Source organism: Coenobita brevimanus, chromosome 101 (assembly GCF_032717465.1).
Source record: "Coenobita brevimanus isolate Jiangsu-jjx chromosome 101, ASM3271746v2, whole genome shotgun sequence".
NCBI lineage: Eukaryota > Metazoa > Arthropoda > Malacostraca > Decapoda > Coenobitidae > Coenobita > Coenobita brevimanus.
Window position 1 is genome coordinate 6,245,825 of NC_137054.1, and position 24,236 is coordinate 6,270,060.

The 24,236-nt window shown below is 41.3% G+C and overlaps 1 protein-coding gene across 1 annotated transcript in view; it reads right to left on the reverse strand.

Moving 5' to 3' along the window:
- Positions 1–24,236, reverse strand: part of sno (Protein strawberry notch) — a 101,643-nt gene that overhangs the window by 66,130 nt on the left and 11,277 nt on the right. The window contains exons 4-7 of the mRNA XM_080284538.1: positions 17,854–17,919; positions 14,587–14,701; positions 9,310–9,519; positions 7,527–7,867 (exon numbers count right to left, since the gene is read on the reverse strand). Coding sequence (XP_080140664.1) covers positions 7,527–7,867; positions 9,310–9,519; positions 14,587–14,701; positions 17,854–17,919 — 732 coding nt within the window. The remainder of the gene's footprint in view (positions 1–7,526; positions 7,868–9,309; positions 9,520–14,586; positions 14,702–17,853; positions 17,920–24,236) is intronic.

The window sequence follows — 24,236 nt, forward strand, 5'->3', positions numbered from 1 at the left end:
TTGCCAAGTCTCATTTTTTTTACCCACGGACGCACCGATGTGCGGCCCTCCCTCGTCGTGCGATATGGCAACACGCGGATGGCTGATACGTGTCAATCTGCGCCGTCATCTCGCAAGCACTTTTTGCTATTGGGAAACGCTTGTTTCCCCAGTTGTCACACTGTCATTTTTTCGCGCGGTTTGCCCCAGATTAGCGTCAGTCCACGCAAATCTGCCACGGTGACACCATGTCAGGCTCTAGCTCTTCTAGTTCCGTGCCTTCTAGCCCTCCGAAAAAGGGTTTTGTTACCTCTACGCCCTTCAAAACTTTACAAGTGACTACCAAGGGGCTAAGTGACTCGGCCATAGCATCTGAACTGTTGAAAGCCTCTATGGACTATGGCAGTGACGTGGGTGTTTTGTCTAGCCTGGCTGAATCAGAGACACAATCGAGTGCTGATTCAGGCCCTGAAGTGATGATTTCTGTGCCGGAGGAAACTGTGACTGTGCCCAGCACCTCTACAGGGAAGGCCCCGGTAAAAAGGGGCCTCGAATATGGAAAGGGAGAAAAAAGGAAGAGGAGCGGAGACAGCAGTGCACCGCCATTGTCCACTACGCCACGCCACACCACCGCAAGCCCGCCACGTTCTCCCAGCCCTCTTCTCTCGTCCTCCTCGTCTGCTGTCCTGTCTCCTGAGTCATCGGAGTCTCCATCACCACCGAGAAAGGGAAGTAGACGAGCAATGTTACGTATGAGAGGTTATCGTAGGCCTAGTGTTCGTGTCAGTAAAGTTAAGTCCCCTAGGCTAACTCCCACTAGGCAACTCAGGAGTCACGCCACCGCGGGTGACCTTGACCCAAGCGATAATCTCCCTCCAACCACCACCACCACCACCACAACACCAACACGGCCTGGGATAACCTCTCCCTTACCTACTATTGCCCAGCCTGCCTCACCCACTCCCACACGACCTGCCTCACCCCCCCGCCGCCCCAAGCACCTCCCAGCCTAGGCAGGGAACTTGAGATGCTTTTGTGTGGTCAGAGGGATCAGATTTTGTGCCTGAAGATCTGCCCTTTGACGAAAGTGAGTGTGGACTTCAGGCTGACTTCCCTGTGGACGACGATGGTGAATGTGTTGACTACCTGTTGGCCTTCCTTGACGACGAGGTTATGGAGCACATCTGTACCGAGACCAACAGGTACGAGAGGCAATGTGCGCCAATTCGCGAAGAAGAAGGTGAGGCTGCGACGCCATCCACGTCGCGGATGGCATCATGGGTGCCTTTGACGATCCGCGAGCTTTTTGTATTTATTGCCTTGATGTTGCTTATGCCGCACAACTGGAAGCATAAGTTGGAAGAGTACTGGGGTTCCGATGAGCTGTGCCCAACACCAATATTCAATAAATACATGAGCCGCGATCGTTTTAGGCAGCTGATGACTTATCTTCACTTCGCGAATAATGATGAGCCTTCCCAAACTGACCCATTATGGAAAGTGAGGGGAATCCTGAACATGATCAAAGATAAGTTTACGAGGTTATTGTTCAGGGGCCGTCTTCGGTTCGTCCAGTACATTCCAAGCAAACGCCACCGCTTTGGAATCAAGTTTTTCGTGCTGTGCGACTGCAAGACGGGGTTCATCCTTGACTTCGTCATCTACACCGCCAGCAATGTCGACTTGGATAAGACTGACCCCCTTGGATTCTCTGGTTCTGTGGTGAAAGGGCTTTTGGAAAAGTACTTTGGCGAGAATCATGTCCTGTATACGGACAATTACTATACAGCTCCAAAACTCGCCAAGTACCTTTCTGAACATGGCGTCGGCGCCTGTGGCACTGTCAGAAGTAACAGGGCACATTACCCTGCCTTCCCCGAGGCTGAAAAGTCAAAGCGGGGAGACGTGCACCTGAAGAAATCTGACAAGATGCTTGCGATCAGGTGGCATGATAAGAGAGTCGTGAACATGCTCACCACAGTACACAAGGGTGAAATGCTGGCAACAGGGAAGGTCGACAGAAGGACTGGCGAGCCTGTGATGAAGCCTGATGCTGTAATTGACTATAACGTCAATATGCGGCTGGTGGACAAGTCGGATATGATGATTGGAGAGATTGACTGTCTGAGGAAAAATCGTCGTTGGTACAGGAAGGTGTTCTTGCACTTGATTGACATGTGCATGTTGAACGCCTTCATCCTGTATAAAATCAAGAACAGGAAGCTAGCCAACTACTCTCTCAGAAGATTCTCCAAGACTTGTGTCTACCAGCTGCTTCAGCGTTATGGCCAGGTGCTTTCAACAGGTCCCAAACGCCACCCTCACACACCTCCAGACCGCCTACAGTGTATGGCCTACCTTCAGCGACACCGCCTGGAGCCACTGCCAGCCACTGCAAAGAGGGGGAAAGCACTGAGGAGGTGTCATGTGTGCAGCCACACTACCAGGCAGGAAAGAACTTTTAGGCGCACCTCCTTGCAGTGCAAAGAGTGCAAAGTTCCCCTCTGTGCTTACCCGTGTTTTTTCGACTACCACAGCCTAAGTAGATTTTGAAAATAAAGGTAAAAATATTGGGAAAAATACTGAGAGTGACAGTGATAATATTGTTTAGTTTTCTTTTACGTGCTGACAGTGACAGCCTGATGAGTGTAAATTAGTGTATGTACTTGTAAAAGCACTGACAGTTACAGTGTTTTTTGTTGTAAATAATTGTACATAGTAATCATATAAGTATTGCGAGTGACAGTCACTCCAGTGTAAAAAGATAAAAGCATATTTTCCTATTCTATGTTCTGAAAGTGAAAGTTTTTTGTGTATAAAATATTATTTTTATAACACTGGACAGTGACACTGATGAATAAGGCAAAAAAAAAAAAGATACAGTGAAAGTGAGCGATAGAAATGAAGTGCGAGTGGCCGACAGGAGCGAGAATAAAGTGCCTGCCGTAAGGCTGAATAAACTCGCGCCGCGGTGGTCTTCCTCAGTCCCAGTCCACAATACTGGCAGTGACATTGATTTTTATTACCGTAATAGTGACAGGCAAACGTTTGCGAAGTCCTATGATGGAAAAAAAAGGAGTATACGTGTTTTTTGCCGAGAAAAGGCAAATGTGACAATACTGACGGGAAGATCGCCACCGCGCTGCATGTCGGCCGTGCGCTCCGTCCATTTTAGCCTTATTTTCAGTTCTTATTTACAAATACGGATTCCAAACAACCTGTACGTTGTTGTATAAAGTGTACTGTGACAGATTGAGGCTGTGGTAGAAAGAAAACCGGGTTTCTGGAGGTGTGAGAGTGAAGACTTTGTTACCCAACTTTGCAAGTCTTCACAAGTCCTTGGGTAGTCAACGAAGGCTCAACATGTGGCTCAGGAGATAGCTGAATGTAAGTAATATATGCCATAAAAATTTTAATGCTCTAGGGTTAATCTATGATTTTTGGCTAATATTTTTCCACAGGTACTCAGACCCCGCTACAACCCCGCCACAGGGGGGGGATCGCGCGTACACAGCCGCGTTTTAGGGGTTAAATACAGGGTGTCCCGAGAGTTAAGTCAAAAACTTTGGGAAATGATAGAGGAGGGAATTCTAAGGAAAAAATGTTATATGAACATGTGTCCAAACCCCAACCATTACGGAGCTACAGTTACTGATGACCTTATGGGTGAATTATGAAGGAGACCATTTACGCCCATAAGGTCATCAGTAATTGTAGCTCCGTAACGGTTGAGATTTGGACACATGTTCATATAACATTTTTTGCTTAGAATTCCCTCATCTGTCATTTCTCAAAGATTTTGACATAACTCCAGGGACACCCTGTATATGCATGTTTGATATGTTGGTGAGTGCTCGTATGCCTTGTGGTCCAAGGTGTTTAAGGTGAATGTTGCTTATGTTCTCTGGTCCACAAGCAGATGAGTGCTTGAGGTTGTTAATGACGTGCTTCGTCTGGTTGTAAGTGAAAGGTGCGTAGTCTGGGTCTGTGGAGAACTGTCTCTTTCGTCGGATGATACATCGGTCTTCGGGATGGGGGTTTAGATGGCTGACTTGTGAAAAGTGATTGATGAGAGTGCTTGTTGTCTGTTTGAGGGTATGGTGTCTGTTGTTGTGATGGCAGCGTGTGATTGTGTGGTGCTGCTATTGGAAAGTGTGATGCTGTTTTGTGTTTTGTAGAGTTTGCTGATGTTTGTTTTGTGGTCAAGTGTTTGGAGGTAATTTTTCCAGTTTAGTGCTTGCTGTTCTGATATTTGAAGAGTTTGCAGATGTTTGTTTTGTGGTCAAGTGTTTGGAGGTAATTTTTCCAGTTTAATGTTTGCTGTTCTGATATTTTAATGTTTATTTGAGTGCTGAGTTCTTGTATTTGTAGTACTGTGTCTTGTGTATGGGGTGTTGGGGAGTGTCGCAGTGTGTCCTGTTGTCTGATGAGGCCTTGAATTTCTGGTGTGAAGTTGGGGTTTTGTCTCTTTCTGTTGCCTTGAGGGATGTGTCTTTCGTCCGCATTTTGTATAATTGTATTGAAAGCGTGCACAGCGGTGTTGATGTTTGTGATGGGTGTCCTGTTTAATGTTTCAAAGTGTTGTTCTGTTTCAGTTATGAAGGCCTCCCACATGGCTCTCTTATAATTAGTGTATGTCTGTCTGACCTGCTGGGGTGATTCTGGTTTTGGCAATGATGATGATCGAGAGGTGGTCAAAGCCAAGGGTCTTGACCACTCTCCAGGATGTTGTGAGGGCGAGGTTTGAGGAGCAAAAGGTGGTGTCTGGAGATGATGGGAGGAAGAGGGCTTGGTGTGGGATATGGGTATGTTGATGGAGGTTGTTGAGGATGAAAAGATAATCTGTTTGGGATTGTTGTATCAGCCCTCTGTCTGTATCAGGGTTGTTGACATCACCGCCCAGGGTGATGTTGGGTATGTTAGTGATGTGGTGCATTTGAGGAGAATAATTGTGTGGTACTGTGGGGATGTTGGGAAAGAATGTATGTATTGGCAATTGTTATGTGTGATTTGTTCCCAGTGTGTATTTTAACTGATTGTATTTCTGTTGTGGTATTATGTGCGGAGAGAAGTGATTTTGTTGGTGCACTACTATCTGAAAAGCTGATGGATTGGTGTACAAGGGTGATGAGTCGACTGCCACTGCTGTCGGCCCGGTCTTGTCTGATGGTGGTGAAGTTATGAAATGTAGGTGTTCATTGTATTCTGTGTAGTTTTGTTTGAGTTTGGTTGGATGGTATGGTCATGCAATTTGGATGGATGTAAATCGCAGGGTAGGTCATAGCCTCAGGTTCACCCCAGTGGACTGCAGGTCACAGCTGTCCTTTCCTGCTATCCATCCTCCTCCTTTCAAAGGACAAAGAGAGATGAGGGGCATTTGTAGACATCGGAAGCAGAGCTACCAAGCTAGAGCACACCCTAGCTCTAAAACTGGGATGCATTTTTGAAAACAGATCTCATGAGAAATTAAGCACTACAGCAACCAAATAAGCAAAAAGATTATTACAGAACAAGAATTAAGCATTACAATGAACAAAGAAGCAAAAAAACAAGCATACAATGAAAGAAAAGACTTAAATTCTTACTGACTGCATATAGTAAGCGAATGATCATGTACCAAGCAATCATTCAATGAGGGTGTGCTGTACACTGATGATACCACAAGAAGGTATCCCTCTCCAGAACTAAATAAGATGGTGAAATGGATATACAGTACCTGCACATCAAAAAGACAGGATAGGAAGAGGCATGGTAGGTCAGGAAGAGATGGATGGATCCCTATTACCCAGGAAACTGAAAAATCAAGCTGGTTGGAAGAAATGTGCACAATACTAGTATCTTTTTTTACTTCATATAGCAGGTAGTGCGACGTGTATCTACTAAGAGTCCATCCATCCATCCATCATTCAATCCTATGTCACCCCATGAGAAGTGTAGGAGCCCAGGGCTAGGCAAGTTGGTCCTGACATTTAAGATGAAAGTGACCTCCCTCACTCATCCCTGAGTGACATTACATGAGCAATAAACCCCAACCATCCCTTGGATATAAACCTTTACTGGCTCAATCCAATTGGAGTGCCATAATTACCCACTTAACCACCAGGCACCAAAATTTGGTTATATGGTTACCAACCAGCAGAGTAAATGGTTTCCTGGTGTGCAGGAAACCATTTGGCTTGTCACTCAGTTTACAGTCACCCACAGGCAGAAGGAAGAGGAAAGAATGAAGTAAAGAAAGACAGAGAGGGAGTGTAAAGTCATCTGTAGGCAGAAGGACGAGGAAAGAATGAAGGAAAGAAAGACAGAAGAGGATGGAAGGAGAGAAGGAGAGAAAAATACAAAAAATATATATGCAGACAGTTAGGCCTGTGAAGAAAAATTAGGATTCCAGAGGCTTCATTGGTTAAGTGCATGTATGTCTGGCCATTTTACTAGGCATGCTATTTTGTCCTCCCATTAGATGGTTAGTGTATCAACTTTTTCCTTGGTTTCTGGATCCTACCTCACCCTATCAGCAGATGATGAAAAAATCAGAATAATTATGAATGCTGGTTCAAGATTCTACCCACCCTATATGTGTGTAGGAAACAGGATTATGATGAGAAGGAAAGATGATCAAGGTGATGACTGCATTACCAGTATACTTCTAGTACTGACTGCAGATCTGTAACATATGTTCACACTTTCTAAGGCTCTATGCTTTGAATGGGACTGATTCTTAAAATGTGTTTTCAATGTATTCATCCCTTACAACATATACCAGTTGTTATTGCTGTCATTTGTCTATCTGGCCAAGTTGACCTTCTGACCACAGGTAAACAAGTGCTTCTAAGGGACAGTCCTACAGGTACAGTACAGCACATACATTGTGTAGAGACCTGGCATCCCCTTGCAGTAAACAGCACCTCACCATGGACAGACCAGGGTCCTTCCCACAAAGGTGTAAGGTAATATGATTTGGATCTGTGCAGACACCGCAGCTACTCCACCCAGGGTGCACAGCACCACTATGAGTTGGCTTCTTGTCAGCCGCATCTGGTATTGTGCTGTAATAACTCATCTATAATCCATTCCTTTACTGCTCCATAAGCAGCACGGAGGCTTGGGGCTCAACTTCTTTGCCCACACGTTTAAGAGGACCGACCAGCCGCTTTTCCGTAACTGGTAAATTGTGAACAATAATTTTCAACCATCCCTTGGATGTAAACCATTTTGAGCCATATATGGCAGAAGTCTCTTAACCTACTAAACCATCACGTGTCCACTTGCTATATGGTTCCCACTAAACACAGTAAATAATTTCCCAGGTTACAAGAAACCATTTGACTTCTCATTCAGTTTAACTTCACCTGATGGTGATGCTATAACAGTGTGGACAATGGGTGCTTCTATCTACCATGGTAAAGAAATGGCAGATATACTTTGTACATATAAAGTACTGGTATGAATGCTTAAAATTCTTGATGTGGAACAAAGGAATCCCTCAGAATATCAACACTATTCATATATATATAAATGTAGAAAATACCTGATGCACTGATACTCACGCATCCATCAAAGTCATCACCACACCAGTTGAGTATCTGCTTTAGTCTGGTCTTGTACTTGCCCTGGCCACTGGATGACTCTCCAATGAGAGCTGAGTAAGTAGCAAAGAGGACTCCTTTCTTAACGTTGCCATTGAGATCGGAGTTAATTTTTCCGTACTTCATCTTACTGAGGAAGTAAACACTGATGTGTGAGGCACCAATGTCTTTGAGATCCCTCTCTGCATCGTATTTCAAATCATTAGAGACGGATACCCAAATGGACTTCTTACGTCCCTTCAAGTAGTTCTCGTAGATTATGCCAGCAATGGTTCGTCCCTTTCCAACTCCTGCACCATCACCTGAGGAAAGAAAGATTAATTTTCTCTTCTTTTAACCAATGTAATAACAGAAAATAAGAAATAAAGAAAGGATGAGTACAAGTAGAGCTGGGATAAATGGGAAAAACTCAGAAAAAAACTTGAAGAAAAAATTATATATACAGGTCTCCCCCCATATTCGTGAGGGTTAGGGGACAGATTCCCGTGAATGAAAGGATCCGGAAATTTTGGAAGCTCCCCCCAGAAAATGCCCATACAGTATTAAATTACCCCTGTAAGCCCCTAAACACATTTTAGTGACCTGAAACCAGCACAAGACATCACAAACATGTACTGTACTACTGCATACACTACTATAATAATAAAGAAGTTGTTAATGGGTATGGTTATAAGCAACTTAACCTTCTCCTCAAGGCTCATCATTTTCTTCTAGCACTTAGGGGTGATGTGCTCAGCACTAGGCAGGCAGCTCGCTTAGGGCCCATACTGGAGAACAGTATTGCAAACGTGGAAGCACAGGTTATAATAATACAGGGCACTAAAACACACACAAAATAGGGCAGTTATTCACTCAACACTACAGCACAGCACTGCAATACCAGTTATTGTAACCTCTGCATTCGTAACAGCACTATAAGGCACAATAAAGATAGAAAGTTTGATACCTGTGGGAAGCTGGAACGCTCATGAAAATGGCTGGGCAGAGAGTGAGACAGAGGTAGGGTGACATGGTAGTGTGGCGGCTTTGTACAGAGGCGACAGGACTGGGCGAGCAAGAAAGAGCAGGAAGGGACTGACACCACAAACGCGACATGAATCTGCCCTGTTCCTACCCTGCAGATTCCGATTTGTAAAATTTTTTCACAAGGGATGAACCCACGATCACATGGGTCACTTGTATATATACGTCCGTTATATTGAGATTTCACTGTATAGGAAGTCTCATATAAGCATTCATTTGGCAGCATGACCTTTGACCCTGAAGGGTCAAACGCAAGATCACGGATTTTCAAAGGGCGTTACTTGAAAACACTTGCACCATTACCTTAGACTTTAACTGCGCACTAACACTAAATGGCAAAAATGAGTCAGTATTCAATAGCAATAAAATAACTGCTGTCGGGCGAGGTTTGTTGCGCCTAGCACCACTTGTATTACTCTTCTTTCCTTTTCAGGTGGTTTAACATTGAGTGACAAGCCTTATGGTTTCCTGTAAGCCAGGCTGGGTGGTAACCATATACCTGTTCCTTACATGTCAACAAGGGGGTTGATGAAGGGTTTTGTCCCTCCCAGTAAAACAATTCAAAGACAAATGGCCACCCATTACAGGGTTATGGCATCTAGCTATAGATAAATAGTTATTAAGCAAAACCCATTTTTCAGCATTGGCTGCAAGCTAGGCCCTTTTGAACGGGGATGCTTATTTTAAAAATATAAAATTAATAATAATAATGGAGAGCTACCTATGAGGAACCCAGCTCTATTTCCATCAGGAAGGAAGTGGTTGTGCTGCTGAGAGGCATATGTGATGCTCTCAAGCTGGAGGGCAGAGAGCTTCCCTGTAGCGATGGATGACTCCGGTATATCCATGGTGTACCAGACATCTGGGGGCTCCACTGATGACATGGATGCTGTCTCCACCACCTGATCTGGATGCTTGATGCCAACCTTCACTGTTGACACATGTGAGAGGCTAAAGAAATGCATCAAGTACAACATCACACTACATATGAGATGAATCTTTCTCAAGCATCAACCTAAAGTCATTAATTTTTCTCCACTACGTGACCTGGATACTAAGTGCCAACCTTAACTGCTGATATATGTATAAGATTAAAGAAATAAACCATACAGTACAAAACAACAGTAACTTCCTCTTTAAGTCACCCTTCTAGCATTCTTTTTGTCACTAAATCCTCAGTATACTAAAAAACCACTGCTCCTTAGTAAATTAAAGAACACTTACTGTACCTATTAAAGTATTATTATTATTACCAAAGAAGCTGATCTGCCAGTTCCTCTAAATTTACAGTAATAACAGTGTGTATCAAGCTGTGATAACTTGGATAAAACAAGGAATGTCTATACCAAATACTAGGACACCCTATGGACTCATTATATCATTTACAAGGGCTCCACCATGCATAGGCCTTGGTCACCCACTGGCAGCTCTCCACACTGCTCAATCTCAGTCAGCCTCCCTCTTAAGCCCCTTATCCTTGAAGTCACACTCTATGACTTCATCCCAGGCCTTTTCAGCCTGCTTCTCACAACCCTACCTCTGACGTTTATACTTCTCACTTCTTGCATCTGTCATCCTCCATCTTCTCCACATGCCCAAACCACCTCATTCTACCTCACCTCATCACAACACCAATACACTCCAGTCCCATCCTTCCTCTTAACTCTTCAATCATAAACATAGCCCCCCATGGCCCTGCATTCAAGGATGCACTAGACATACACCTAGCCACTGTCCTTTCTATACATCTAAGCCTATGAATATCCTAAAGATTAACTGCCCAGGTCTCACTACCATACAGCATTACACTCCTAACACATGCCGCATGCAAAGATCCATTTGCATGGAGGGAAAGCCCTCTCAATGTCAGGAGAGGCAACAGCTCCTTGAACTACCTCTAACCACTCCTTACCCTTAATCGCGGAGCTAGCTTCAGTCCCACCTCTGGCACATAACAAGTCCACCAAACAGCAAAACTCTTCCACACACTCAAAAGACACACCAGCAAGATCAATCCCTTCACATATGACAATCTTTACATGCTCTCCCAACACAATGCACACACAAAATCATCATTATCACGCCGTCTACCTCTAATACCACTACATCTCTTAAGCACCCACTTATTATAAATACTGCACAAGATTGAGTTACTTCACACAACGTGGCAAACTGCAAACAACAACTCCCCCTCTGTTTTGACAATACCACCACAAGCCATATGTGTCATCATTTTTGTCTGCACTTACTCTCAAACCCTTATGACCCATACCATTTCTCCACTTCCTAAATCTTTCCTCTGCCTCTCTTACACTCTCTGCAATCAACAAGTCATCAGCATACATCTCCTGTGGGAGTCCGTTTCTGAAGTCACAGGAGAGAGAGCGTCAAGCAACATGATAAACAACAATGGGCTCAGGACTGACCCTTGATGTATGCCTACAGTCATGGAAAACTCATTACTCAAATCTCCATTCACTCTCACCTGGGTGTATGCACCCTTATACATACGCATACCAACTCTAACCAGCCACTCATTGATCCCAGGCTTTCTCACTGCCTACTTCGCCATCTCCTTGGGGACTATCAAAGGCCTTCTCCAAATCAACAAAAACAATGTACAACCCCTTTTCTTTCCCATACAGTTTTCCTGAAGCTGTCAGACAATTAATACGGCATCAGTGGTCCCTTTGCCTGGCATAAACCCAAACTGCATCTCACCAATGCTCAATCTTTCCCTAATCATTCCATCTAGGACTCTCTCCTACCTTCATTATCTGGTCCAAAAGATTTATCATCATCATTCGGACCTCCTTTCCCACCCTACGACAGAGTGAGGAGTAGCAGCATCCAGACAGCCAATGTTTGCCCAATTCAATGGGCCAAGCTTCCATTCACTCATCATTAAAGCCCTCAAGATCATGGCCCCATCCAAAACCAAAGTCCTCTACCCAGGGGGCAATGCCTTTGCCCTTATATATATATATATATATATATATATATATATATATATATATAAAGTATAGGGGAGTCGAGTGATAGAATGAATGTCAGTCTGTCTTGGTACTTATCCATCTATAATTTCATTAATCTAGCTTTCTATTTGGTATTCACCTTGGCATTTCCAGTGCAAAATTATGTTCTGATCTTTGTGAATGGGGCTACATTTTCCCTGTACTTTTCTTTGACCTGTCACGTACTGTACAATAGTAGCTCACTCCAATATGCTGAGTGAGTGTTGTGTGCGGCGTATATGCTTATGTGTGTGTGTATGTGTGTTAAGTGCTGTAGCAGCTGGGAGGCAGCAGTGTTATTACGGCCTAACAGTGGATGCCTTCATTATACTCGAAATGTTTTGATGTGAATGACTGTTTTTGGGAAATTCTGAGCAGTTAAGTATGCTTTGTTAATTGCTGATGTTATGAAGCAAACATAGTTGACAATGGAGTAGTGATACTGAGGGAAGACGGTAGAGACAGCTATATACCCTGCTCCCAAACAGCCTCACTAAACTGAACGTCAGTTGTAAAGTTCTGTAATTTACTTTGTGTGTGTATATACATGTGCTACACATTTATATTCTTGTAGAGGTATTTAGAGATTAGTAAAAGTGCATAACCAGTGATGGCGATAAAGTACACTCGACCCTCAATTTGGAGGACCCCTACTTTCCGGATTTCGGATTTCCCAGACATGGGCTGAGGCCGGACAATATTATCAAATGCCGGTACAAGTCCAGGATTCTCACAAAAGTCCGGCCATTATTCTCTCATACAAAACTATAAGCAGTCTGCTGCACAACGCAGTATAATTTTAGCAAGGTTTTGACTCGATAAAGGCCATTTGTAACACACACGAGAAATTTTCATACATAAAACGCATCTTGGCCACCAAAATGCTTCACCCCACCAGTTCCTAACTTGTGGCAATATCCCATTTACCTCTTACCTTTCTCAAATGCCACTATAAATAGTTTATTGCATAACACAGTAAAATTTAAGGAAGGCTTGGACACAGTAAAATTCAAAAGTAATAATAATAAAAAAAAAATTCTTACGGACAAAGGCAATGGGATCCATTCCTACTCACTTAGCTTACCCAACTCGGTGCAACTAAATACCAAATCAGCACTTTTCACTGAAAAATAGTTTTAATTTTTTTTGCCTATGTGGCTCATACACAACTAATTATCTGAAATCCACTAAAAAAAATTGTACTTAATATAAATGAATTTAAAAAATAGGTTTCAGAGCTAAAATGCACCAATGTTAGCAGATATTTCCCCTTCACATCGTCAGCACACCTTGACAGACTTCTATGTTGCATAAATATTTATTTTCAGTACATTTATACAAAACAAAAGTCCGTCAAGGCAAGTTGTTAGGCTAGAGGCAAAACACTTCTGCTAACTTTAAGAAATTTTCGCTCTGAATCCTGATTTTCTATTAACAATTAAATTAAGAACAAATTTCTGACTGAATTTCATATAATCAAGTGTGCAAACCTATATGGTGATAAAGATTAAAATATTTTCCAATTAAAATTGCCAATTCAGTCCAAGATCGAGATCACATTCGATGATTGCATGCTTGTATCTCGGTTAACTGATGAGTGGTTGGCTCACCTTGTGGTGTTCCATTCCTTGTTCATTTTTCTCTTTTTCCTCAGCTTTCTGACCTTCTATCATACCCTCCACATTCTCATCAACAACTGTCTAAACACCCATTCTTAGGGTTGTAGCTAGCAAAATACTGCTACTGTGTCAGTTATTATTACTGTTACTGTGTCAGTGTTATTATTTTATGTACTGTAAATGTTCCAGAATATCGGAATAACTGCCGAACAATATTGGAGAATTCGGACAAAGTATGGTAATAGTCCGGGGAAAGGTATGTGGGGCTGGACTTTTGCGATTCCCCGACTTTTGGGGTTCCCGGACTGGTCCCCCCCCCCCCTCTTTAGTCCGGGAAATTGAGAGATGAGTGTAGTGTTCAAGAGTATGTTTATTTTACCGGTCGGCAGTGCAGAAATGACTCATGTCATGTTTCATTTGGTTTGTTTGTTATAGTATATTTTTTCAGTTAAGGAAGTGAATGTGTTGTCTGCAGGTACTAAGACATCAAGGGCAAGTTACGGTGGATTCATACTACACTGAGTTGGAGGTGTTGGGTACGAATCTGACAAGCTCATGGTACTTTTAGGAATTCAGGGTAAATAAATTGCTGTAAACGTATATTGTACTTGATTTTTTTGAAATTGCCTGTGTCTTGTTTGTGATTTTAATATACAAACCAGCAACTGATTTGGAGAAAGTGTATTTCTACTTTTACTGGCTTTTATATTTTCTTAAATGAATGAAAGAACATATTTTATTAAGTTTTCAATTCATTTCAAGAAAATAATATTTCTCTCTAGATATTGATACATATTAATTATTCTTTAATTGAAATGAACACTAATTCTCAAAGTATTGTATGAAAGAAATCAGACAGTTCATAAAGTGTCAACATGGCATCATGGAATAAAGTAACTTTTTGTAAGGAAAGGGCTGTTTGTTTTTCTTTTCTTGTAATGTTCTCTTAAATAAAATTACAGAAATCAATACCTGATCAACAGTAGTGAACTGAGATCATGAAATTTAGTGCATATTTGAGTTAAAACTACTCATATCAAGCAACCTTTCTGCAGTCTTGGTCCGGACAAACTGTTTTTTTCCCCTAACTGCCCTTCCACAATTACGATGTGTCTTTAACTCTGCAGTGTCTCATATGCCACGAAATACGGTAATTGTATTTATCAACTCACTAATTAAACCCACTCCTATATCTTCTGAGGCCTTCAGCTTTTCAGCTGTCAACCCATACACACCAACCACCTTCTCCAGCTGCATCCTGCCTACTGCCTTGCTTACAGTAGCAGCATCAATCAAAGGCCAAGGGCCATATTTGATGTCATCTCCAGCAACTCAAGCCTATATAATAATACAAATCTTACGTACACTTTGAGGGCATGTAATCCGCATACGTCTCAGCAATGCCCATGTCATCATCATCCTCCACGTCTTCTTCATGAGCGGGCTGTGCCAGCATCAGTGGGTTCACCTGCATCCCCATCTGCAACACACACACATACAATACGCATCACTACAACCACCTGCATACAAACTGTCATTCTCTGTATGGTGTTTTCCAACCTCATCACCTCTCTGGATTACACACCTAACATATAGAGCTTTGTCCTAATATTTCTAGCTATTGAAGTACACTGAACTTAAACTACAGGTATTTCAGTATCAGTGATAAGTACATCAGTTAACTCAGCTTTAGAACATAAAAGCTGCTGATAAATATACTGGTAAGAACTAAGCAACAATACTGTAAAATTAAACAAAGAATTGTCACAGTAAAAGCTAATTATTCCTCAAAAAGATCACAAAGTAGTATTAAGATAACCTAAAACTGAAAAGTTTGCCAGAAATGATGCTTGGAATGGAAACACCATAGTTTACCTCCATTAGTGGTGTGCTAATGGATATGGTCAAATCCATTTCTTTTTCTCTTTCAAAAGTTTCCAAATATGGTATCAAAACTACCTATAACAGTATAGATTAGTACTGTACTGTGTTGACGTCCTCCCCGCTTGCTTCCACTCCCTGCTACTATGGGGATTTTGGCACCATCTAGAAAATTTTTTAGTGCTGTACTGTATTGGGATAATCAGATTATTGGTGGTTGGATTCAAGGACTTTTACTGTACACACTACTAAAATTCCCATTCTGTTTATACCCTCAAATTGACTGAAACGGTGCCTTACAGCACAACAATTTTTTAATCAACCTACTTAAATTGCGCTGACTTAAAGAATGCACAAAAAATAAATAAATAAATATTTCATCCATCCAGCCATCATCCAATCCTACATTGTCCCATGAGGAGCATAGGAGCCTGGGGCTAGGCAGTTGGTTTTGACATTTAAGATGAGAGTGACTTAAATAAATAAATAAAAAAATACTGCGTGCAATCAACCTCCAGTTACCAAATAATTTTGTTAATTATCAAATGTCCATATCTTATATTACACAGTAAATCCGGTGGGGCATTCTCGTGGAGTTTCATGTCTGCACAGAATGGGGGAGTGAGTGAGAGAGAGAGAGAGAGACTGTATATGATCCCATTATTGTCCCTTTGTATTTATTTATTTATTTGCTTTTATACTTTTATGCCAAACCTACTTAACAGGAAACATCTCACTTCTTAATTACCTTTCTTGATCCTTATTTACCACCTAGTAACCAGCTCCAGCATTCAGGGGAACAAGGATGATTTGCAGAGACTACTGCATCCCGTTTTATATACAGTGACTACATACACCCTCGTATGACCTTACACAACTGAACAGAATGTCCGTAGCTGTTATTCATGGAGGTATGTTGTACCCCTTTAACAGTGGAGACCTTCCTTTGGTTGAATAAAACCTTCCAGTGATGCCAAAAATAAAATCCTGTGCCCCTTTTGAATTTTGGGTGTTACTGGTGATAGGTTTAACACATTAAAAGCAGGATACTTCCCTCAGGTGGACCAAATAATACAGCAGATGCCAGGATTCTGCAGTATCCCTGTCACCCTTTAAGGGTTAAAGAATATTTTATGACTACGGCACTAATTCTGATACCCTATCTTAAATCTTTACACACACCTACTCCAAGAAATATCATAACATGGGTAACAGTACTGAATGCAAATATGCTGTTATATATGGTGTGACATCTACTAGAGCAAGTTAACAGCCAATTTTCAATGAAGTACCAACTTGTACTGTATAAAAGTAAATACAACAGATGATCGCTCAGTACAATAAAATGACAAAAATACACCAACACAAAAGAAGAAAATGTTAACCATATATATATATACCATAAAAATTATGCAAATTCAGTGATGAGAGAGACGTCAAAAGCAAAAGGCTGAATGGTCTGAATGTGGCAGCTTTGGGCTATAAGCAGAAATGGCAGCTGTGTCAACAAGACTACAATAACATAATCCTCTATATAAAACGAAAACACAGACAACAGCAAAAGAAAACACTGGGACAACTACCAGGTATTAGGTATTCCAACAGAAAAAATTCCAGGATAATTCACTGTTCGATCATGCAAAGACCTCACTAATGATGTAAGACTGTTTAGCTATGACCTGTCTACCGTTTTCCACCATTGTCAGAAAGCAACTTAAAATATAATACAGTACCAAACCAATAGTCAAAGCTTGTGCTTGTGTACTGGTGGGAAAACAGTGGTGGGCCAACTGTAAATTGTATGGCACAGTATACTCTAAGGGAAGCTATCTAAACAAAATACAGTACATTCCAGGGTACACTGTGCAGAGAAACAGAGTTAGACTGACTGACTCTATTACATTCCCAAGTATAATATATTCTAAAGGGCAGAATTATGAAAATTTTAAAATATTATCAATGGCATAGAAGTATTAGCTGCAATGAGATGAAATACTGACAATCAATTTACTGGTGTGTGGATGTGAAAAAGTACATGGAAGGAGCTGAGGGCATTAAGTGAGAACTGGTAAAGGCTACAAGCACAGTACTAGTATACAGAGGGTATCAACAGTGCAGCAAAGAAATAATAATAATATTAACAGAAATTAATAATAAAATTTTCTCCAGTATGGGAGTGGTGATGAAGGAACCAAAGGAAACCACCACCAAGCACTTTGGGGTTAAAGAAGAACAATCTGAATAAATTACCAGTCGAGGCAATGGAGGTGTTCTGGTTCACTCTTTGCATCAACTGATGGCTGGTCTGAGATGCTTCCACAATCCCACAGAGCTCAGTGGTGGTTGTAAGCTGGACTATTAAGCCAATTTTCTTGCGTGCCAAAAACTAACCAACATTAAGGAGGGGAAAACACACAAGGGAAGACTGAATGGAAGGTTTATAAGGATAAGCTTACTGCTATCAATGAAATGCGATGGCAAGGTTTTGAGAAATACATGTGGGGAAGGAAGGAAGGGTGGATGGATGAATGGGGGGGGGGGAGAGAGAGAGAGAGATAGAGAGAGAGAGAGAGAGAGAGAGAGAGAGAGAGAGAGAATCTTATGCTTTTGGTTATACTGGAACTGTCTTGAAGCATGGATGAGTTAATTCACTGTTTCTACTCATTACAACACTATACCTTCACTGAAAAAGATACTGTACCTTCAAGACGCACACAAGAAAAGGAATAGGTCTAGTGTAGGGTGACTTACCATGTGTGCTTGGGGTGGTGGTGGTGGGGGAGCATAGTATTTCATCATTTCCATGAAGTTAGCAAGCTATGGGACACCAGGAGGGGAGAGAAAAACTATCGTCACTGGTTGGGGGTTGGGAGGGTGAGTCGGAAATGGACTATTCTAAGATCAACCAGGGATTACACACTTGTCCGAAATACAGGTCACATAACAAGTTCACACAAAACTACACTACTAATGGTATGTATTCTGTACCAGGAAACTGCTAAGAGGGTTGATATGTTGTCCCACATTGTGTGGTATCTACTGTACATGATGCCCAGTATGGCATCATACTTACCACATACTTAATTTAAACTACAAGGATCTGATCACAGATAATACAGTATTGTACTAGTGGCAAATCTACAACTGTACAATACAAATATACCAGAGTGAGTTCAGCCAACTTCATACAGCATAAAAGATGGAGGTGAATAAGAAATTCTAACAATCAGTGTAAGCTTGGTAATGCCTTCAATGACATTTCATCAAAGTATCCTGTATCCCAACTGCATGCACATGATCAATATCACAATAAAAGGACAAATGCCATTTAACTTTTATCATTTTTCATTCACTCTATCAACCCGACATCAAAGACTACTCTTTATGTAATTCTATTAATTCTAGGTTGGCAGTTCATCACAGGGAAAAGAAAATTCTGAGACATTCAGCAACTGAATAAAGCCTAAGTGCTCTGAAACTAATGGCCATCATTCCACTGCCAGCCAAATATAAACAAACTGGGTCCTTACCTACAGCGGATAATTCACACCAACAGGTTAGTGTGTTATAATAAACCACACACTTGAGCACATGAGATGATACAGTACTAATACAGATACTGTATCCATCCATCATCCAATCCTACATTGCCCCAAGAGGAGCGTACGAGCCCGGGGCTAGGCAGTTGGTCTCGACATTTAAGATGAGAGTGACCAGCCTCACTCATCCCTGAGTGGCATTACATGAGCAATCAACCCCATCCACCCCTCGGATATAAACCTTCACTGGCTCAATCCGACTGGAGCGCAATAATTACCCACTAATTCTCTGTATTTACTTTGCAAGATACTGTATGCTACTTTTTACATTATATTCTCATAGTTATCATTAGGATTCATATTTTAAAAACATTTCCTTTTCCCTAAAGCCTAAGGTCCCATAAAAGCCTCGTTGCTAATGGCCACTCAGCCGAAGTTATCCATTTTCTTCCATATGCCTCTACCAAAACGTACCTTGCAGTCCTTCTTAACATGAATGCTATAAAAATCAAAACACACACACATACACACACTGGGTGTCTGAGTCATGAGACAAACGTCTGACAGAGCAAACAAGTTTATCCAGTTTGTGGAAAAGGAGAGCTATATTTGTGACAAGTACCTGTATTGTATATGCCTCCACACTAATTTCAACATCAATAGACTGAGTGATAATAAGAAGATGGAAGGTCTGTATTGTAAAGAAGTGAATATTAAAAAAAAATCTGCTAACCCCAAAACACCAGTAAGACAATAGGGGCTTTGTTTATAACAACTATATCCACCCACTGCTCCACAGCCAAATGCAAAATCTTGTGGGCAAAGGATGAATTCTGAGTCCCCAGATTTTGAAGATTTTTAGGATAAATCCATGGAGATGGAGTAAAGGTTAGAGAGGAAAGTGATGGCTAAGCAGAAAGTTATGAAAAGGTTAGGAATTGTTGGAAAGAATACAGGTAATTCGTAGATATAAAGATTTTGGCAAAATCATCATAGAAAGTTGAATGCTTATGAGAAGAGACTGGCTGAGTGGGATGAAATGGAGGAGAGAAAGATGTAGGCTCAGAAAGAATAGGTAGAATATAAAGCAAATGTGAAAACTCAAATAAAAAATGGAAGGAAGAGAACGAAACATTAAAAAGAAGTGCAAGGGAAAATCAAGTGCAAGCAGACGAGGTGGAAATATAATGAAGAATATGCAGAATGTATGGCGGGTGGATGAAACAAACAGAAAAATTGCATTAAATAAAATAATGGTGGAACAAAAGAGGACTAAGGAGAGATAGGAGAGAGAAAAAAAGGAAGAAAAAGTGAATTTTGATTCAGGAGTATAAGACATCATAAGAAAGAGGGAGAACATGGTGAGAGAAACAGCAGACTGGAAAAATGTGTGATAGGTTTTGGAGATAATCTATCTAAAAAAAAAGAGAAAATCAGAAATAATGATGGAAGAAAGGAGACAGAGGAAAGCCAGTGAACTGATTAAGGAGTCTGATACAAAAAAGTATTGAATGGAAGAGACTGATAGCCTGAAGGTTGGTACAGTACAGACAGGGTGGGGCAAGACCAGTCAAAATTCCGTTCAAGTCAGTAAGGATAGCAGTAGAAGTGATGAATCTACATGAGGGATGAGAGAGAAAAATACAAGGGGATAGTAGTGACAAGGGACTTGAACTGGGACAAAAGAAAGAATATAAGAAAGCTAATATCAGAAGCAACGTGAAAAAAACATTTTTTTTTTTTTTTTTTTTTTTTTTTTTTTTTGAGTACTGAATTTGAAAATGGTGAAATGGTGTATAAAAGAGAAGACAGTAAGAAAGTAACTAAAAATCACAAGGCAAAAGATGTTACATATGGTAAAATAATACACTAGGAAAACAGTATATTAAAAATAATGTATAATAATATACACAAAATAATATATATATATATATATATATATATATATATATATTTATATATAAAGAGTTTACAGGGCAAAGTTTGAATCTCAGAGACTTGTACTCGGTACCCTAAACGTCGGGGAAAGGAAGAGAATGATATTTATGGTGGCACATCAGATGAGGAGGGAGAACAGGGATATCATACGTGAGCAGTGTGTGATGAATAACGAAGGAAAGGTAGTGGTGAACAGTGAAGATATTAAAGAAGCCGGGAGAAACCACTTGTTGAATGAGGAGTTTGACTGGGACACAGAGAGTTGGAGCCACAAGTTCCAGTGCTTAGCCCTTGGCTTTAGATTGGCGCTGCTACTGTGAGCATGGCAACAGGCAGGATGCAGATGGGGAAAGCAGCAGGTGTGTCTGGGTTTACTGCTGAAATGCTGAAAGCCTCAGGAGATATACGAGGGGGGTTAGTCACTGACTTGATAAATATGATTACATGTGTGTTGTCCCAGATGGTTGGCTGAGGAGTATACTTGTAAATGTGCCTTGGAAAGAGGAAATTATAGAGGAATAAATCTTTTGGACGAGATAATGAAGGTAATGCAGAAAGTTCTAGAATGTATGATCATATCATATGATTGTGGTATGCAAGATCAAACAGAAAGGAGTGAGGAGGGCCAGGAGAGAGAGGAGCAGTCAGGGAGAAAGACTGAAAATTGAGAAGCTGAGAATCAGAGAAATGGCAGATGCATACAGGACCAAAGTAGGGGAGGAGTTAAAATCAGTGAATTGGAATTAAATGGATCTGGACAGCCTGTGCCGTGCATACAGGGATTGCGTAGTTAGGAATGATAAAGCGGTGTGTGGTGTGGCAAAGAGGTAACATGAAAGAAGAAAGGTACGGCATGGTGGGAGAAAAAGGTTAAGAGAGCAGTGGACGAAAAGAGGAAGAAGTGGCTAGAGTGGTTACAGGACATGGGTTCAACTGAAATAATACCTGAATGTACTGAGAGCAAGAAGCACGTAAAGAGACTAGCGAAGAGGAAAAAGGAGGAGGTAAATGATGATCTATGAAGAAAAATGAATGCAAATTACACTGAAAATAGGAAATTATTCTGGAAAGAGGTGCAGAAATGTGGAAATGACAGTAGAAAGAAATGGGAAAGTGTGATGGATGTAAGTGGTAGATTATTACCCCATGGGGAGGAAGTAAGGACCACATGGAAAGAATATTTTGAATGCTTGATGAAAGGGAATAGAGAGAGCAGAGCCGCTGTAAACATGACTGGTTTTGGGGGTGTGCAGAGAAGGAATGATGCAATAGGAAACATGACACTCACACAGCTGAAGAACGCTGTGAAGCGGCTGAAAAATGAGAAAGCATAACCATATAACCAACCCATACATGCTCCCTACGTGTCAACAAGTGGGTTGGTGGAAGGTTAATGCCCCTCCTCGTAAAACAAATAACTCAAAGTCAAATGGCCACCCCTTATGGGATTATGGCGTCTGACAATATAGATAGATAGATCTAAGGCTGATGAGGTGTATGCCGCGATGATTAAGTGTAATGGAGAGAGAGGAATTAAATGTTTGTTGAAGATATGCAAAATGGCATGGATGAATGAAACTGTGCCATCAAAGTGGAAAAAGGCTGTGAATGTACCCCTGTACAAAAATAAAGGTAAGTGAAGAGAGTGCAAGAATTATCGTGGCATAAGTTTACTGAGCATGGTAGGGATGGTAGATGGAAGAATTATTACAGAAAAAGTAGGAGATGTATCAGAAGTCCTAGTGAGTGATAAACAGGGTGGCCTTAGAAGTGGCAAAGGATATGTGGATCAAATATGTGCCTTAAGACGGATAGTGGAGAAGGCTTGTGAGAAGGACTATAAGGTATTTACTGCATTCATGGATTTGGAAAAAGCATATGACAAAGTAGACAGAGAAGATGGATTGTGGAAGGTTCTGCGCATGTACGGTGTAGATGGTAAGCTGTTAGGTGCCGTCAAGAGTTTTTATGATGGTAGTGAAGCATGTGTAGGGGTAAATGGGCATCTAAATGAATGGTTCACAATTGGTGTGGGCGTGCAACAAGGTTGTGTGATGTCCCCAGGGTTGCACAATGGATGGTGTGATGAGAAAAATAAAAACATAAGTAATGGAGAGGGGGATGGCACTGGTAATGAATGGTGAAGGATGGAGTATCTCAAATTTATTGAATGCTGATGATGCAGTACCATTTGCAAATACTGGACAAGAACTTGGTTGACTAGTGCAGAGATTAGCTAATGTGCATGAGCATCATGCCTTTAGTGTAAATGCAGAAAAGAGTAAAGTGATGGTTACTGAGAAAGAAGGTGACTCCCAGTGTGATGTTACAGTGAATGGAGAGAAACTAGAACTGGTGAGAGAGTTCAAATACCTGGGTACAGCGACAGAAAAGAGAGGAAAATGTGCAAAAGAAGTGGAAAGTAAAGTGACACTAGGAAGTAAAGTAACTGGTGCAACGAAGGCCTTGATAAGAAACAGAGGCTTGAGCGTTGCACCTGCACGTGGCTTACATGAAGGAATGTTAACGCCAACTTTAACATATGGATGTGAGACTACGGTGTGGCACGAAAATGAAAAGTCAAGAGTGAGAGCGGTGGAGTTGGGACTGCTGAGGAACGTATGTGGAGTACTGAGAGTGGATGGGATACATAATAATGTGATTTGTGAAGGACGTGGAGTGAGGAAGTCTGTGGACACCAGAATCGAGGAGAGTGTACTGAGATGGTAAGATCATGTAGAGAGAATAGATAACAACAGAGTGGTGAAGAAAGGATATCTGAGCGAATCTGAAGGAGGGAGGAGGCGAAGTAGGCCAAGGAGATGGTGGAGGGATATCGTGGATGAGTGTGTGAGGAAGAGAGGTTTGGAAGTCAGGGAGGCTAGGGGACTGACAAGAGATCGAGTTGGCTGGATGAATATCGAGAGGAGAAGTGCACGATCAGGGATTTGGCACCCCATTTTAACGACCACACAGAGGTGAAAATTACCGTACACAGAAAGACTGAGAAAGCAAATCAAGGTACAGGACTTTAAGGCATACTGTAACTGACCCCTAAAATAAAATGAGGTCATTTTTACTTTGCTGCTGTCATCTATTACCCATTCTAATTGGCTTAGGAGAGGTTTCTCAAATGGGAGGGGTCAGATGTAGCCCTATTGACCTACTTCATTATTAGGGTGTTCTGATCTGTTTAAAATTGTATGGTGGGAAAATAATACATTAAATAAAAATAAAACCAAAATATCAAAATGAAATAATGCAGGAAGAAATCTAACATATTTAATAAGACTGTGCTAATACAGTGATATGTGGCTATGAGGTCATCACAAAACACAAAAAAAACATATTCCAACTGGCTAAGAACCCTCCGTAGCACCTCTTCCTTACCAGTCCATTTCTGCATATGGCCCATTATCCTCTTGTGTGCAATTCATGAAATTTATGTTGAAATTACAGCAGATGAGCAGCATAAAGGAGAATGTTAAAGGGTAATTTCCAAAATACAAGGTCTGTCCAAAAAGTATCTGACCTTAGGCTTAAAAAAAAAAAAAAAAAAAAAACAGATAGATAACCTGTTGTGCTAGGACACTAATTCCCCTCAAAGTAGGACCCTTCTGACATGGCACATGTAGCCCAGCATTCTCACCACTCCCT